The following is a 14,507-nucleotide window of genomic DNA, read 5'->3' on the forward strand; positions in this document are numbered from 1 at the left end:
TAAATCCCCCCACAATCTGTCTGGGGGAATTCATTCTCAGAATTCTTGTATTTGAAGATAAAACTGCATTTTAATTTTTTGGCCCTTTGTGAATAACCTTTATTAGTATAAAAAAAGTTACTTACCTTGTGTCCCTTGCCGTAAAGATGAATCATGCCCCAACCCAAGCTTCTGGAACCATGTTGGATGATGGGCCAGGCTTTGTGGCTGGTGCTCTGGCCAGTCAGCCCCATGGAAACGGTCACCCCTTCAATTCTGAGGGCCTGGGGACTGCACAACCCCATTCTCTGAGGGAAACAAGTTGATACCTCATGTAAACTCCTCTCTGTTACTGTCTGTTCTGTGGCCTGCCGGATACGAGGGATGCTCTTACCCCTTTTGCTTTAGTGGACTATGAGGTGCCCATGTAACAGAGACGTTGATGCCGGGGGGGGGGGCGGGGGCGGGGGCGGGGGCCTGCCGTGAGCCTCCCAGCCCCACCTCCTGTCCACCACCCCACCATTCTCCAGTCTCACCATTCGAGAGCTCTGACCCTGCTTCCAGTCCCGTCCTCTTCCCCTAGGTCCAAGGATGGGGGCTGAGGGTTCTCACCCCTGGTCACTTTGCCCTTCTGGTGACTGTCCTGATGCTATTCGGGGCCCCAGCAGAGTCACCTCACTGGCACAGACTCAGCTGTGCTGGGAGGGGCTGGTTGTGAATAACAAAAGACTCTCTTGTCACCCAAGAACTGTCAGGGATTCAAGTAGCAAAGGCCAAAGCTGATTTTGTTATTCCTCAGTGCCCATCAGCTGCTGGGTCCTCTCCAGCAAGCTTCCAGAATCTTAGTAGCCAATGTCCACACTCATGAGCTGTGTCAGGGCAGGGGTGGGTCATGTGAGGGTTCTGAGACCCCCTTCTTGGCAGATCAGGGGACCTAGAGAAGAGAAACTGGTGGCTCAGGGTCGCTGGGAACTCGACCCCAGGCCACGGGCTTTGTAGATGAGGGTGCAGGCTGTCTGTCACAGGATGGGGGCCACCCTGTCTGGACCCAAGGGCCTTCTTTTATTTCAGTAGCCCAGAGAACAGTGGAGCATCAGTCACCCACCAGGGCTCAGGAACACTGCCCAGTGCAACTGGGACTGACCTCTGATGATTTTGAGCTGCATTTTGAGCTCATCGGGGGCAGCCAACACCTGTTAATTCTGTTTCAAAAGCTATTTCTTCAATTAGACATGTGCCCCACCCAGAATGATGGACTTTATACTGCTTACCGGTAAGAAAATAACATCACTTGGTTTCCCCCTGAGATTATTTAGTAATTCACCCTATAGTTAGTTTCTATGACAACTGTAGAGACTGAATCCACCCAAACCACGTAATTGTTATTTTGATAAACTCTCCAGGGGAGCAGCTTCCAGGGTCATGAGGCTGGAGGCCAGGGCACTGCTGGGCAGAGGGGCCCCCGGGTCCTGCGGTGGGTGCTCGAGAGCCTTCCGTCTGAAAGATGCCATGACCCTGAAAGTAAGCAGCCTGGGACTCAGGACAGAGTTAAGACCCCGCTAGTGTGGCCGATGCTCGCAGCCGTGAGCAGACGGGCACTGCTGTCCAGGTTTCTGAGCAGCTCCAGCTAAAGAAATCAAGCAGCTGTGTGCGTGCAATGTGCATGTGTGGGTGCGTGCACGTGTGTGTGTGTGTGTGCACAGCCCCTGTTCCCCAATGTGAAGCCTCCTTGAAAGGATGCAAGTGGTGTCTCGGGAGATCTGCCTGGAGACACCCCCCGGGTTTAATTTGGGAAGTGGGTGTTGGGAGGGAGAAAACGGGGCCCAGGGTGGAAAGCAGGTGTTCTGGGTGCAAGGTCACCATGGACAGCATTTTCCTTTTCCTTGGGGTCAAAGTAGTGGAACAGCAGCACCCTGTCCCTAACTCTTACCAGCTAAGCCCCGCAGATAACCCCTGCGCTCACAGCAGAGGCGAGAAGACTGCCGCCCACTCCAGCAGGTTGCTAAGGAGACCAGGACCCTCGGCTTTCTTGATCATGTTGCACCCAAACTAGGAGAAAAAAGTGTGCTTACCCGCGAAACAGCAAAGCCTGTCTCTGGATCCAAGGAGGAGCTAGGAGCGGAGCACGGAATTTCTAGAGAACAGTTTTAAAAAAAAGACGAGCAGAGTGAATTCACAGCTTTAAAAAGTCGCATTAAAATTAAACCACAGTGAGACAGCACCGCACACCTGTCAGGACGGCTGTGAGGAAAAGCGCGCAGGGCACAGACAGCGAGGCGTGCGTGGAGAAAGGGGGTCTCTGCGGGCTCCTGCTGGGGATGTAAGCTGCCACAGTTACTGTGCCTTAAAAAGCAGAGTGACATGTGATCCGGCTATTTCACTCCTGGGTATCTGTATGAGAAAAACGAAAACATTAATTCAAAAACATACATGCACCCCAGGACTTCCCTGGTGGTCTCGCAGCTAAGACTCCTCGCTCCCGATGCAGGGGGCCGCTATTTGATCCCTGGTCGGGGAACGAGATCCCAAATGCTGCAACTAAAGATCCTGAATAACGCAACTGAGACCTGGCACAGCCTAACAAATAAATATTTTAAAAATAAAATAAAAATTGACGTTCTCTGCATTTACATGAAGCATGATAGGTTCAGGAAGAAGCGAGTGTGAGATGCATTTTAAAAAAGATACATGCACCCCAGTGCTCACAGCAGTGCTACTGACAATAGCCAACACATGGCAGCAACATAAGGGTCCATCGACAGGTGAGTGGATAAAAGGACTCGGTTTGTAGATACAACGGAACATCGCATGTGGGACGTGCATGCTAACTCGCCCAGGCGTGTCTGACTCTTGGCGGACTCTCTGGACTGTAGCCCGCCAGGCTCCTCTGACCATGGGATTCTCCAGGCAAGAATACCAGACTGGGTTGCCATGCCCTCCCCCAGGGGATCTTCCCGATTCAAGGGTCAAACCCGTGTCTCGTACATCTCCTGCATTTGGTGGTCGGGCCCTTCACTGCTAGCACCACCTGGGAAGCCCACAGTGGACCATTAGCCATAAAAAACGACACTTTTGCCATTGGCAACAGTATGCTGAGTGAATATCAGAGGAAGAGAAATACTGAGTGACATCACTGTGTGGGGAGCCTAAAGAAGAAAGCAAGCAAGCGCACATGAGAAACAGACTCACGGGTAAAGAGAGCCTGCGGCTCCCAGTGGGGAGAGGGAAGTGGGGGCAGAGAGAGCAAGGCACCAAAGACTCTTTCGTTCAATGAGAAAGTTGTATTAGTGACAAAGGAAAGAAGGAATAATCTACAAACCGTATTTTTTAGACAAGATAACAGTAAAAGAAAGAAGAAATAATGAAGAAAAAAAAGTTAGAAATTTTTACAACAGTAGAAGCAATATATAAATGCAGAATATGGTTGTTCTGCATTTATATAAAATAGACAATTCTACTAGCTGACCACTTTCTGTTTAAAGAAAAAAGCAAAATGACAGAAATAAAGAAAGTAGGAAATTACAACAGGGAAACCGCTAAGAAATAAAAGGAATTACAAGAGCCATAGAAGTGCAGAAGCGTCTGGAAATGAGCGGAGCCCTGCCTTCCACCCGGTCCGTCCATAGGTGCACCCACACGACACATGGACGTTCTCACCTGGCTTCTCCCATCAAACAAGCAGGCGAGGTCCACGCAGTCCGTCAGCCAGCAGGTCATTAAATCTCCTAACTCTGGAAGCTGGATAACTTTAGTTTTCACATCAAGGCTTATGTTCCACCTTGAATTAACTTGCAAACTGTGATGCAGCAGCCAGGGCTCATTCCGTACACACACGGGGCGGTGGGGGTGTGTGTTCCACCCTGTGCATGTAAAATGTTTCCTTTTCCCCATGGAACTGCATTGGCAGCTTCATGTAAAGTCAATTGATTGCTTTTGTGCTGGCCTTTTCCTGGACTCTTTATTGAGTTCCACTGACCGCTTGGTGTATCCCTACAGCAAACCACGCTGTCCTGATTTCTGCAGCTTTGTAATAAATAAGTCCTGAAATCAGAGTGCAGGCCCTCCAACTTCCCTTTTTTTCATCAAGATGGTCTTGGCTACTTTAGGGTCTTCCTGGTGGCTCAGAGGTAAAGAATTCACCTGCCAAACAGGAGACCTGGTGGATCCCTGATCCAGGAAGATTACACATGCCGTGGGGCAACTGTCTCTGCACTGCAACTATTGAGCCTGTGCTCTAGAGCGTGGAAGTCACGACTCCTGAAGCCCAAGTGCCCTAGAGCCGGAGCTTCTCAACAAGAGAAGCAACGAGAAGCCGGTGCACCAGACCAGAACGTAGCCCCCACTCAGCACAACTGGGGACAAGCCCGAGCAGCAAAGACCCGCACGGCCGGCACATAAATGAATGAAGGCAAGCACTTTTTAAAGAGATCGTCTTGGCTATTTTAGACCCTTTCTATTTCCATATAAATTTTAGAACAAGTTTGTCAATTTCTAAAAAAACAGTCCTGCTGGGGGTTTGATTAACAGTGCGTTGAATTTATACATGAGTTTGGGGGGCGACTGACATCTTATACAAAAAAAAAAGATCTTCATGACCCAGATAATCACGGTGGTGTGATCACTCACCTACAGCCAGTCATCCTGTAATGCGGTCAAGTGGGCCTTAGGAATCATCACTGGGAACAAAGCTTGATCTGAACTATTTCAGATCCTAAAAGATGATGCTGTGAAAGTGCTGCACTCAATATGCCAGCAAATTTGGACTACTCAGCAGTGGCCACAGGACTAGAAAAGGTCAGTTTTCATTCTTTGCCAAAGAAGGCTCAAACTACCGCACAATTGCACTCATCTCACACTGGCAAAGTAATACTCAAAATTCTCCAAGCCAGGCTTCGGTAGTACATGAACCGAGAACTTTCAGATTTTCAAGTTGGATTTAGAAAAGGCAGAGGAACCAGAGATCAAATTGCTAACATCAACTGGATCATAGAAAAAGCAAGAGAAGCATCTACTTCTACTTTATAGACTACGCCAAAGCCTTTGACTGTGTGGATCACAACAAACTGTGGAAAATTCTTAAAGATACAGGAATACCAGACCACCTTACCTGCCTCCTGAGAAACCTGTATGCAGGTCAAGAAGCAACAGTTAGAACTGGACGTGAGAGAGTAGACTGGTTCCAAATTGGAAAAGGAGTACATCAAGGCTATGTATTGTCACCCTGCTTATTTAACTTCTGTGCAGAGTACATCATGTGAAATGCCAGGCTGCATGAAGCACAAGCTGGAATCAAGATTGCTGGGAGAACCTCAGATATGCACACGACACCACTTTCACCAGAAAGTGAAGAGGAACTAAAGAACCTCTTGATGAAAGTGAAAGAGGAGAGCGAAAAAGCTGGCTTAAAACTCAACATTAGAAAAACTAAGATCATGGCATCCAGTCCCATCACATCCTGGCAAATAGATGGGGAAACAGTGGAAAGAGTTGACAGACTTTCTTTTCTTGGGCTCCAAAATCACTGCAGATGGTGACTGCAGCCATGAAATTTAAAGATGCTTGCTCCTTGGGAGAAAAGCTATGACCAATCTAGACAGCATATTAAAAAGCAGAGACAGTACTTTGCTGACAAAGGTCTGTCTAGTCAAAGCTATGGTTTTTCCAATAGTTGTGTGTGGATGTGAGAGTTGGACTATAAAGAAAGCTGAGCACTGAAGAACTGACGCTTTTGAACTGTGGTGCTGGAGAAGACTCTTGAGAGTCCCTTGGACTGCAAGATCAAGTTAATCCTAAAGGAAATCAGTCCTGAATGTTCATTGGAAGGACCGATGCTGAAGCTGAAACTCCAGTAATCTGGCCACATGAAGTGAAGTACTGAGTCATTGGAAAAGATCCCGATGTTGGGAAAGATTGAAGGCAGGAGGAGGAGCCAACAGAGGATGAGATGGTTGGATGGCATCACCGATCCAACGGACATGAGTTTGAGCAAGCTCCGGGAGATGGTGATGGACAGGGACCTAGCATGCTGCAGTCCACGGGGTCGCAGAGAGTCGGGATGACTGAGCGACTGCACTGAACTGAACTGACATCTTAAAGATACTGAGTCCTCTAAACCATGACCATGGCATCGCTGTCCCACTGTTCAGGCCTCTGTGGGTGCTGTAGTCGGGACGTGTGTGTCCTGGGCTGGCAGTTGGGGCAGGGGGCTGCGTTCAGCGCTCTGCAGAAATCTCCTAGGTTCCTGCTCCTTCCTCAGGTCAGTCTTTGGGCTGGCGGCTGCTCAGCAAGTTATACCAGACGCGGCAATCGCTGCCGGGGGAAACCCCAAAGAGCCTCCCAGAGAACCCAACTCAATGTGGTCCCGCCCGCTGTGCCGTGGGGGTGAGTCCTGGAGGGTGGCCAGAGGCCGGGCCTGGGGGCAACCAGACCACCCGGTTGCTCTCAGAAAGACGGGTCCTGGTGCACACAGGTCCTTGGCGGGACCACAGTCCTGCTGACCACAGTCAGCGTGTAGGACGTTTGGCTGTTGCTGCCGAGATAGTCCACAGCCATAACATGTCAGTTCTGGAGAATGAATGGAAGTCACGTGCCCACAGGCTCTGTGCCCATGACAGAGACCCCCTGGTCGGGCTGCGGCTCCCCTGGGCTCCAAGCACCTTCCATCCCAGGCCTGGAGGCTGGGCTGAGTGGACGGCCCAGCGGCGGCCCCCACCCTGCGTCTCCACATCCTCCGTCCTGGGACTGCATTGGGCCCCGCCCCCGGGTGCACCGAGCATGGACCATCCCAGCGGCACCGCCCCCGCATCTGTCCCCACCAACCCAGGGCAGCCTGGCCTTGCCCCCCACCCCCAACATTAGCCTGGCACCTGCTGCCACCGCGTCAAGGTCCAAACCCAAGTACTGCCACCAGCTGGCTGGGATGCCTCCACCAGAAAGGGTCTCTGCTGGAGTCCTCGGGTGCGGCCCCCCCTCTGCTGGTTTCCCTCCCGTCAGTGTGTGCCCGGCACTGGCCCTGAGCCTGGGGGATCTGCAGTGCAGATCCGTGCGGACCCGGCTGGCTGGAGGGTGAGGACACGTGTGGGCTGCAGCAGCCCTTGATCCTGGCGCCACCCTCACGGGACACTGTCTTCCAACACAACTATTTATTCAGAACTCATGGTGAAGGGGTTGGGGGCGCACAGATGACTGGCCCTCAAACTGTGACCTGTCCCGGGGCACAGGCTTCCAGCAAGCCCCGGATTGTGAGGAAGCAGCCCTCCAGCTCTCGGACCCGTGCCTCCTGCCGCCTGAGCAGCTCGGCGTGTTCTTGTAGCACCTCCACCTCCCCATCCAGGTGGGAGAACCTGTCCCTGAGCAGCCCCAGCTCAGCCATCCAGTCCTCTGTGTGTGGGGCCTGGGGCTCTCCCGGGACATGGCCGCGGGTGCCCTGCTCAGCGTCAGGCTCTTCCAGGCTCTCCTGTTCGAAGACAGGGCATCCCTCTCGCCCTCTGGAGAGAACTCTCCAGAGGACCAGGACACCCCAGCTGACACAGCACCAGAAGAGCCGGCTAAACCTGGTCCCAGGCCAGTGGTCTTCAGGCCCGCGGCCCATCAGCACCTCGGCACTGAGGACCACCAGGGGGACCACACCCTGCACGGCTCCGAGTGCCAGCCACGAGGCGCTGGCGTTTCCGAGCCTGTCTCCCAGGGACGCAGCCACCAACACCTGCGCAGACAGCCGCCTATCTGGTCCCCGCGGTGGAAGGCCGAGGCCCATCGGGGCCAGTGGTCTCGGGTTGGTTCCGCCTGGGTGAGGACGCCTCGCTTCTTTGTATCCAGGTGGCTCTCCCGCCCCGATTTCCCGGTCTCCCGTCGGCCTCACCGAGTGATTGAACTGCTGCTGGGGGTAAGGAGCTGCTGGAGCCAGCCCTTCCCTTTCTGGGGGTTGGGGCACCACCAGGGGGTCAGGGAGCCAGTGAGGGCAAAGGTTGCCTGGTGGCTCTGGGAGGGGTTCGAGGCCGCCCTCATCACCCTCTGCAAGCTCTGGGCGCTGCTTCCGGGAGGAGCGCGCAGAGGTGGGGGGCATAACGGCAGGGCTGAGGTATTTCTCTTCCACCAGGAAGCAGCCCCCTCTAGCCAGCTCCCAAGGGCTGAACAGAGGCGCCAATGGCCACAAGCAGACAAGGACTTGGGGAACACCAAGGGAAAGCTCCGGGTGGGGTTTCCGGCCTGCGTGGGGGTGGGGTCCTGCAGGAGGGGGTGCGGGGGCTGGCCGCTGCCCATGAAGGGGTGAAGGGTCAGTGCTGGAAGGCCTGGAGGGAGGGTCTGCAGGGCTGTGGAAATGCAAGTGGGCCTCTTGGCGGGCGGGAGGTTTCCCTTGGCTGAGTGGGGAGCCCATCTTGGGAACACAGAAGCTGGAGAATGCAGGTGGGCGAGCACACGTGGTGTTCTGAGGGCAGGCCAGGGGCAGCCCCCCACCAAAGGCACCGTCAGGTGCAGAGAGGTTGGAAGGAGGCCGTGCAGGCAGATGGAGTTTCGAGGGACTCTTGCTGTGAGGGGCCTGTTGCTCTCTGATAAGGGAGGGCTCCGCGCAGACCCCAGCTTCATAGTCCACGAGATGAGGCTCTATGGGCTTCTGTCTGCTCCTCCTGGATGGCCCATGGATGAGAGGGGCCTCGACTGCAGACAGATTGGTGGATAGTTGGCACAGGTCCGCAGGGGAGCTCTCATTGGATATGAAGGTGGCCCCTTGTCCTGGGGGGAGACTTGGACTTCGGGACAAGGTGGTCCCCACATTGGACTTTGGTTCCCGAAGTTGCGGGACACCCAGGGCCTCTGGGTGCTGTTGAGTGGCAGGCTCCTGCTATGCAGGGCACCCAAGGTGGGGACCCTGGATGCAGAACATGCAACTGCGCAGGTGTTGCGGAATGGCTGACCGTGGGATGTGGCTTGTTCGGCCACAGGAGGACACTCAAGCACAGTAAGATGAGGTGTAGGGCCCCCAGGCTCAGCGGGGGCAAGGGGAATCCCAGTGTGCATTAGTGGTTCACCTTTAAATGGCCTGGAGTCCAAGAGGACCTTGGTTTTAAGGTTCCAAGGTGGATCGTGACCGCTGGTCTGTGGCTGCCCTCGGCTCTGCAGGCAGCCCACTGAGAGGTTTGCTGGCTGTGGGCAGGAGGCCCGGGAACTCTCCCGATGAGTCAGCGGCAGTCCTTGGTGGAGCAGGAAGTCCCAGGCGGAGACCCTGTGAAGGGGCAAACATAAGAAAGCAGGACTCCATCTTGGGCCGGACTGTGGACTTTGAGCATTATGCCCAGGATCAATGGAAACGGCATACCGATGGAAACCAGGCCCCTGGATGAAGGAGCCTCAGGACTTGTACCTAGACTCACCGGCGCCTAAAAGAACATGCTAATTAGTTCTAACAGAACAAAGTCGTAAATCCTATTAATCCCGGTAAGACCACAGGTCTATTGATAAATGTCCACTGATAATGTCCATGCTTATGACACATGAATCATGAGTTAACTTCGATGGTCTCTCTTTTACCTTGTCCAGACTAGCTTCAAGGAATTTGGGGAGGTGGTTTTGGGCCTCTACACTTAGGATATTTAAGGATTGCACAAACACTGGTCGTGGAGACTCCCGTGTAATAATCTTCGTGGCTACAACACCTGGACCTGTTGTATGGCGCTGCTCCAAGGTAGACGAGCGTCCGAGTCGGGGTTGGAGGCCGCCCTCTGCTCAGCGCTGAGCTGAAGGCCAGCCGCGTTTTGGGGGCGCTCCGCTGGTGTGTGCGGAGCCGGTGTGCGATCCCGGAGGCCTGGGGTTCCCCTGTGCTCCGGTTCTCGGCGCCCGATGTCCCTCTACGAGAGAACAAGGCGAGGAGTCGGGGCAGCTCCGTCCGCGGGAGCGGGTGCGCGAGGCGCCGCGTGCGGGTGCGCGGACTCGCAAGCCCACAGAGCGGAGCGAAACTGGCCGCGAACATGAACGTGGAGTGCACAGTGTGGGTCAGAGGCCCGGGGCAGGAAGAATGGGCGGCAGCAGCAGCAGCAGCAGCAGCAGCAGCATCCACAGTACATACGCCATGTCGCCTCTCTACTCTGCTCTGCCTGGGAGACCACCGCGCGCCGGCTTTTATACCCGCGCCGTGCGTCACCCCGCCTCTCTGTGACGTCACGTACAGCTCCGGCCTATCGCCAGGCGGCTGTCACCGCTGCGCGCCGCGGGCCAATCGCGGGGCGGTTCTCGCCTTGGCCCTCCAATCTGGCCCCGCCCAGCTCCCCGCGTGGTCCCTGAGGCCCTGGGGGGGTGGGGCGTTGCGTCCGCGAGCCGGTCGGGGGAGGGCGCTCCAGGGGTTGCCATGGTGACAGTAAACCTGCCTGGATCCTGACGCTCCAACGGCTCCCTTTGCTGTCTCAGCTTCTGATGGCGTCTGAGAGCGGTTGCACGGCAGGCGCTCAGCGAAAGAGAGGTGGTGTGCAGGGGGATGGGCTGCCGGAGATGTGGAGAAGGACAGAGGCTCACACCAGAGCGTCCGGGCAGCAGAGGAAACGGGCGGCCCCCTCTGCTGGATTCCCTCCCGTCAGAGTGGTGCCCGGCGCTGGCCGTGAGCCTGGGCAATCTGCAGTTCAGACCCGGCTGGCTGGAGAGTGAAGACACGTGTGGGCTGGAGCAGCCCTCGATCCCGGCGCCACCCTCACGAGACACTGTCTTCCAACAGTACTATTCAGAACTCATATACAAGGTGAAGGTCAGGCCAGCTCCGCCCCTCCTTCCAGGCCCCCTTCCCGGCCTTCGAACTGTGAACCTGTACCGCGGCACAGGCTTCCAGCAAGCCCCGGAAGTTGAGGAAGAAGCCCTCCACCTTTCGAACCCGTGCCCTCTGCCGCCCCAGATGCTCCGCGTGTCCTTGTAGCACCTCCGCCTCCCCCTCCAGGTGGGAGAACCTGTCCCTGAGCAGCCCCAGCTCTGTGCGTGGGACCTGGGGCTGGGGGCCTGGGGCTCTCCCAGGACATGGCCACGGGTGCCATGCTAAGCGTCACCACGTCCAGGGACACCTGTCCTTCCCGGGACGTCTGAAACAGATGTTTCTACTTTTGGTTGTTTTCTTCAGATATTTTGAACAATTTCTTCAGTTCAGACACTTCCCTGGACAGATTTTTAACAATTTCCCTCTTTCTGTGAAAAGCTGTCTTCGTAGATTTGTTTACTGTCAAACTCATCCAAAGCTTTATCCATGAGTTTCATTCCAGTCGACAGCTCTTCCAGCTTCTCCTGTTCTAAGGCAGGGCATCCCTCTCACCCGCTGGAGAGAACTCTCCAGAAGACCAAGACACCCCAGCTGACACAGCACCAGAAGAGCCGGCTAAACCTGGTCCTATGCCAGAGGTCTCCAGGCCTGAGACCCATCAGCGCCTCGGCACTGAGACCCACCAGGGGACCACACGCTGCACGGCTCCAAGCACCGGCCACGAGGCGCTGGCTTCTCCGAGCCTGTCTCCCAAGGATGCAGTCATCACCGTCTGCACAGCCACCTACCCGGCCCCCACGGTGGTTGCCGAGGCCTTCCTCAGCCAGTGGTCTCGGATAGCTCCTACCTGGTTGAGGACCTGGATCCCGGGACTAGGGGCCAAAGTTGGCATTTTTCTCCCTGGGACCCCTAATACGATGTGGCCCAGCAACTGCTTGTAAATGCATCCCGTTGCTGTTTTCTCCCTTCTGCCAGAGCTAGCTTTGCTCCCTACTTTGGCATTTCGGACTGCCAAGGGGCTGGCCGCTGCCCATGAAGGGGTGAAGGGTCAGTGCTGGAAGGCCTGGAGGGAGGGTCTGCAGGGCTGTGGAGATGCAGGTGAGCCTCTTGGCTGGTGGGAGGTTTCCCTTGGCTGAGTGGGAAGCCCATCTTGGGAACACAGAAGCTGGAGAATGCAGGTGGGCGAGCACACATGGTGTTCTGAGGGCAGGCCAGGGGCAGCCCCCCACCAAAGGCACCTTCAGGTGCAGAGAGGTTGGAAGGAGGCCGTGCAGGCAGATGGAGTTTCGAGGGGCTCTTGCTGTGAGGGGCCTGTTGCTCTCTGCTGATGAGGGAGCGCTCCGCGCAGACCCCAGCTTCATGGTCCACGAGAATATGAGGCTCTATGGGCTGCTCCTCCTGGATGGCCCTTGGCTGAGAGGGGCCTTGACTGCAGACAGATTGGTGGGCAGTTGGGCAGGGGTCCGCAGGAGTGCTCTCACTGGATATGAAGGTGGCCCCTTGTCCTGGGGGGAGACTACGCCAGGCACCCTGGGCTTTGGTTCCCCAAGTTGTGGGGCACCCAAGGGCCTCTGGGTGCTGTTGAGTGGCAGGCTTCTACTACACAGGGCATCCAAGGTGGGGACCCTGGATGCAGAACATGCAACTGCGCAGGTGTTGTGGAATGGCTGACCGTGGGATGTGGCTTGTTCGGCCACGGGAGAACACTCAAGCGCAGTAAGATGAGGTGTAGGGCCCCCAGGCTCAGCGGGGGCAAGGGGAATCCCAGTGTGCATTAGTGGTTCACCTTTAAATGGCCTGGAGTCCAAGAGGACCTTGGTTTTAAGGTTCCAAGGTGGATCGTGACCGCTGGTCTGTGGCTGCCCTCGGCTCTGCAGGCAGCCCACTGAGAGGTTTGCTGGCTGTGGGCAGGAGGCCCGGGAACTCTCCCGATGAGTCAGCGGCAGTCCTTGGTGGAGCAGGAAGTCCCAGGCGGAGACCCTGTGAAGGGGCAAACATAAGAAAGCAGGACTCCATCTTGGGCCGGACTGTGGACTTTGAGCATTATGCCCAGGATCAATGGAAACGGCATACCGATGGAAACCAGGCCCCTGGATGAAGGAGCCTCAGGACTTGTACCTAGACTCACCGGCGCCTAAAAGAACATGCTAATTAGCTCTAACAGAACAAAGTCGTAAATCCCATTATGCTTACAATGTGTATGACCACAGTTCTATTGATAAATGTCCACTGTTTTAACTATCTAGGCTTATGACACATGAATCATGAGTTAACTTCGATGGTATCTCTCTTTTACCTTGTCCAGACTAGCTTCAAGGAATTTGGGGAGGTGGTTTTGGGCCCCTACACTTAGGGTATCTAAGGTTTTCACAAACACTGGTCGGGGTCCTTGGCTAAGAGGAGACTCTGCCTTGGGCCTGCCCGTGTAATAATCTGCACTCCACCATCTGCATTGTCCTTCTGAGTGAGTTGTTTCCCAGAATGCGTGAACAACACCCGAACAACACCTGGACCTGTTGTATGGCGCTGCTCCAAGGTAGACGAGCGTCCGAGTCGGGGTTGGAGGCCGCCCTCTGCTCAGCGCTGAGCTGGAGGCCAGTTGCGTTTCGGGGGCGCTCCGCTGATGTGTGCGGAGCCCGTGTGCGATCTCGGAGGCCTGGGGGTCCCCTGTGCTCCGGTTCTCGGCGCCCGATGTTCCACAGCGGCAGGGGAACACCAAGGCGAGGAGTCGGGCCAGCTCCGTCCGCGGGAGCGGGTGCGCGAGGCGCCGCGTGCGGGTGCGCGGACTCGCAAGCCCACAGAGTGGAGCGAAACTGGCCGCGAACATGAACGTGGAATGCACAGTGTGGGTCAGAGGCCCGGGGCAAGAAGAATGGGCGCTGGTCGCCAGAAGGGCGGCCGAAGAGGCGGCGAGCAGAAGAAGCAGCAGCAGCATCCGCAGTACATACGCCATGTCGCCTCTCTACTCTGCTCTGCCTGGGAGACTGCCGCGGCGCCGGCTTTTATACCCGCGCCGTGCGTCACCCCGCCTCTCTGTGACGTCACGTACAGCTCCGGCCTATCGCCAGGCGGCTGTCACCGCTGCGCGCCGCGGGCCAATCGCGGGGCGGTTCTCGCCTTGGCCCTCCAATCTGGCCCCGCCCAGCTCCCCGCGTGGTCCCTGAGGCCCTAGGGGGCGGGGCGTTGCGTCCGCGAGCCGGTCGGGGGAGGGCGCTCCAGGGGTTGCCATGGTGACAGTAAACCTGCCTGGATCCTGACGCTCCAACGGCTCCCTTTGCTGTCTCAGCTTCTGATGGCGTCTGAGAGCGGTTGCACGGCAGGCGCTCAGCGAAAGAGAGGTGGTGTGCAGGGGGATGGGCTGCCGGAGATGTGGAGAAGGACAGAGGCTCACACCAGAGCGTCCGGGCAGCAGAGGAAACGGGCGGCCCCCTCTGCTGGATTCCCTCCCGTCAGAGTGGTGCCCGGCGCTGGCCGTGAGCCTGGGCAATCTGCAGTTCAGACCCGGCTGGCTGGAGGGTGAAGACACGTGTGGGCTGGAGCAGCCCTCGATCCCGGCGCCACCCTCACGGGACACTGTCTTCCAACAGTACTATTCAGAACTCATATACAAGGTGAAGGTCAGGCCAGCTCCGCCCCTCCTTCCAGGCCCCCTTCCCGGCCTTCGAACTGTGAACCTGTACCGCGGCACAGGCTTCCAGCAAGCCCCGGAAGTTGAGGAAGAAGCCCTCCAGCTATCGAACCCCTGCCCTCTGCCGCCCCAGATGCTCGGCGTGTCCGTGTAATGCCTCCCCCTCTA

At 56.3% G+C, this 14,507-nt stretch overlaps 2 protein-coding genes and 1 long non-coding RNA gene across 4 annotated transcripts; all 3 read right to left on the bottom strand.

Annotated features, from left to right (window-relative positions):
- Positions 1–131: 131 nt before the first annotated feature.
- LOC129562119 (uncharacterized) lies at positions 132–5,777 on the bottom strand. The gene is made up of 4 exons (XR_008687111.2): positions 3,637–5,777; positions 2,209–2,370; positions 2,052–2,113; positions 132–287 (listed from the first exon to the last, which is right to left on the bottom strand). It is a non-coding gene; the product is annotated as an uncharacterized LOC129562119 (long non-coding RNA).
- A 1,047-nt stretch (positions 5,778–6,824) lies between these two features.
- On the bottom strand, positions 6,825–10,162 carry LOC148777951 (uncharacterized). The gene is made up of 3 exons (XM_088836628.1): positions 9,633–10,162; positions 9,009–9,202; positions 6,825–8,637 (listed from the first exon to the last, which is right to left on the bottom strand). Exons 1-3 carry the CDS (start codon positions 9,944–9,946, stop codon positions 7,172–7,174), a joined length of 1,974 nt encoding a protein of 657 aa, XP_088692754.1. The 5' UTR covers positions 9,947–10,162; the 3' UTR covers positions 6,825–7,171.
- On the bottom strand, positions 10,162–13,664 carry LOC129562053 (uncharacterized). Of its 2 annotated transcripts, XM_055434998.2 has the most exons (3): positions 13,219–13,664; positions 12,498–12,691; positions 10,162–10,452 (listed from the first exon to the last, which is right to left on the bottom strand). In XM_055434998.2, exons 1-3 carry the CDS (start codon positions 13,662–13,664, stop codon positions 10,169–10,171), a joined length of 924 nt encoding a protein of 307 aa, XP_055290973.2. In that variant the 3' UTR covers positions 10,162–10,168. The 2 variants fall into 2 exon arrangements, with proteins under 2 accessions (XP_055290973.2, XP_088692755.1); XM_088836629.1 differs by having other exon boundaries at positions 10,332–12,691.
- Positions 13,665–14,507: the final 843 nt, after the last annotated feature.

Source organism: Moschus berezovskii, chromosome 5 (genome assembly GCF_049115385.1).
Source record: "Moschus berezovskii isolate FMDL1 chromosome 5, NW_MosBer_1.0, whole genome shotgun sequence".
In the NCBI taxonomy this organism is placed as follows: Eukaryota; Metazoa; Chordata; class Mammalia; order Artiodactyla; family Moschidae; genus Moschus; species Moschus berezovskii.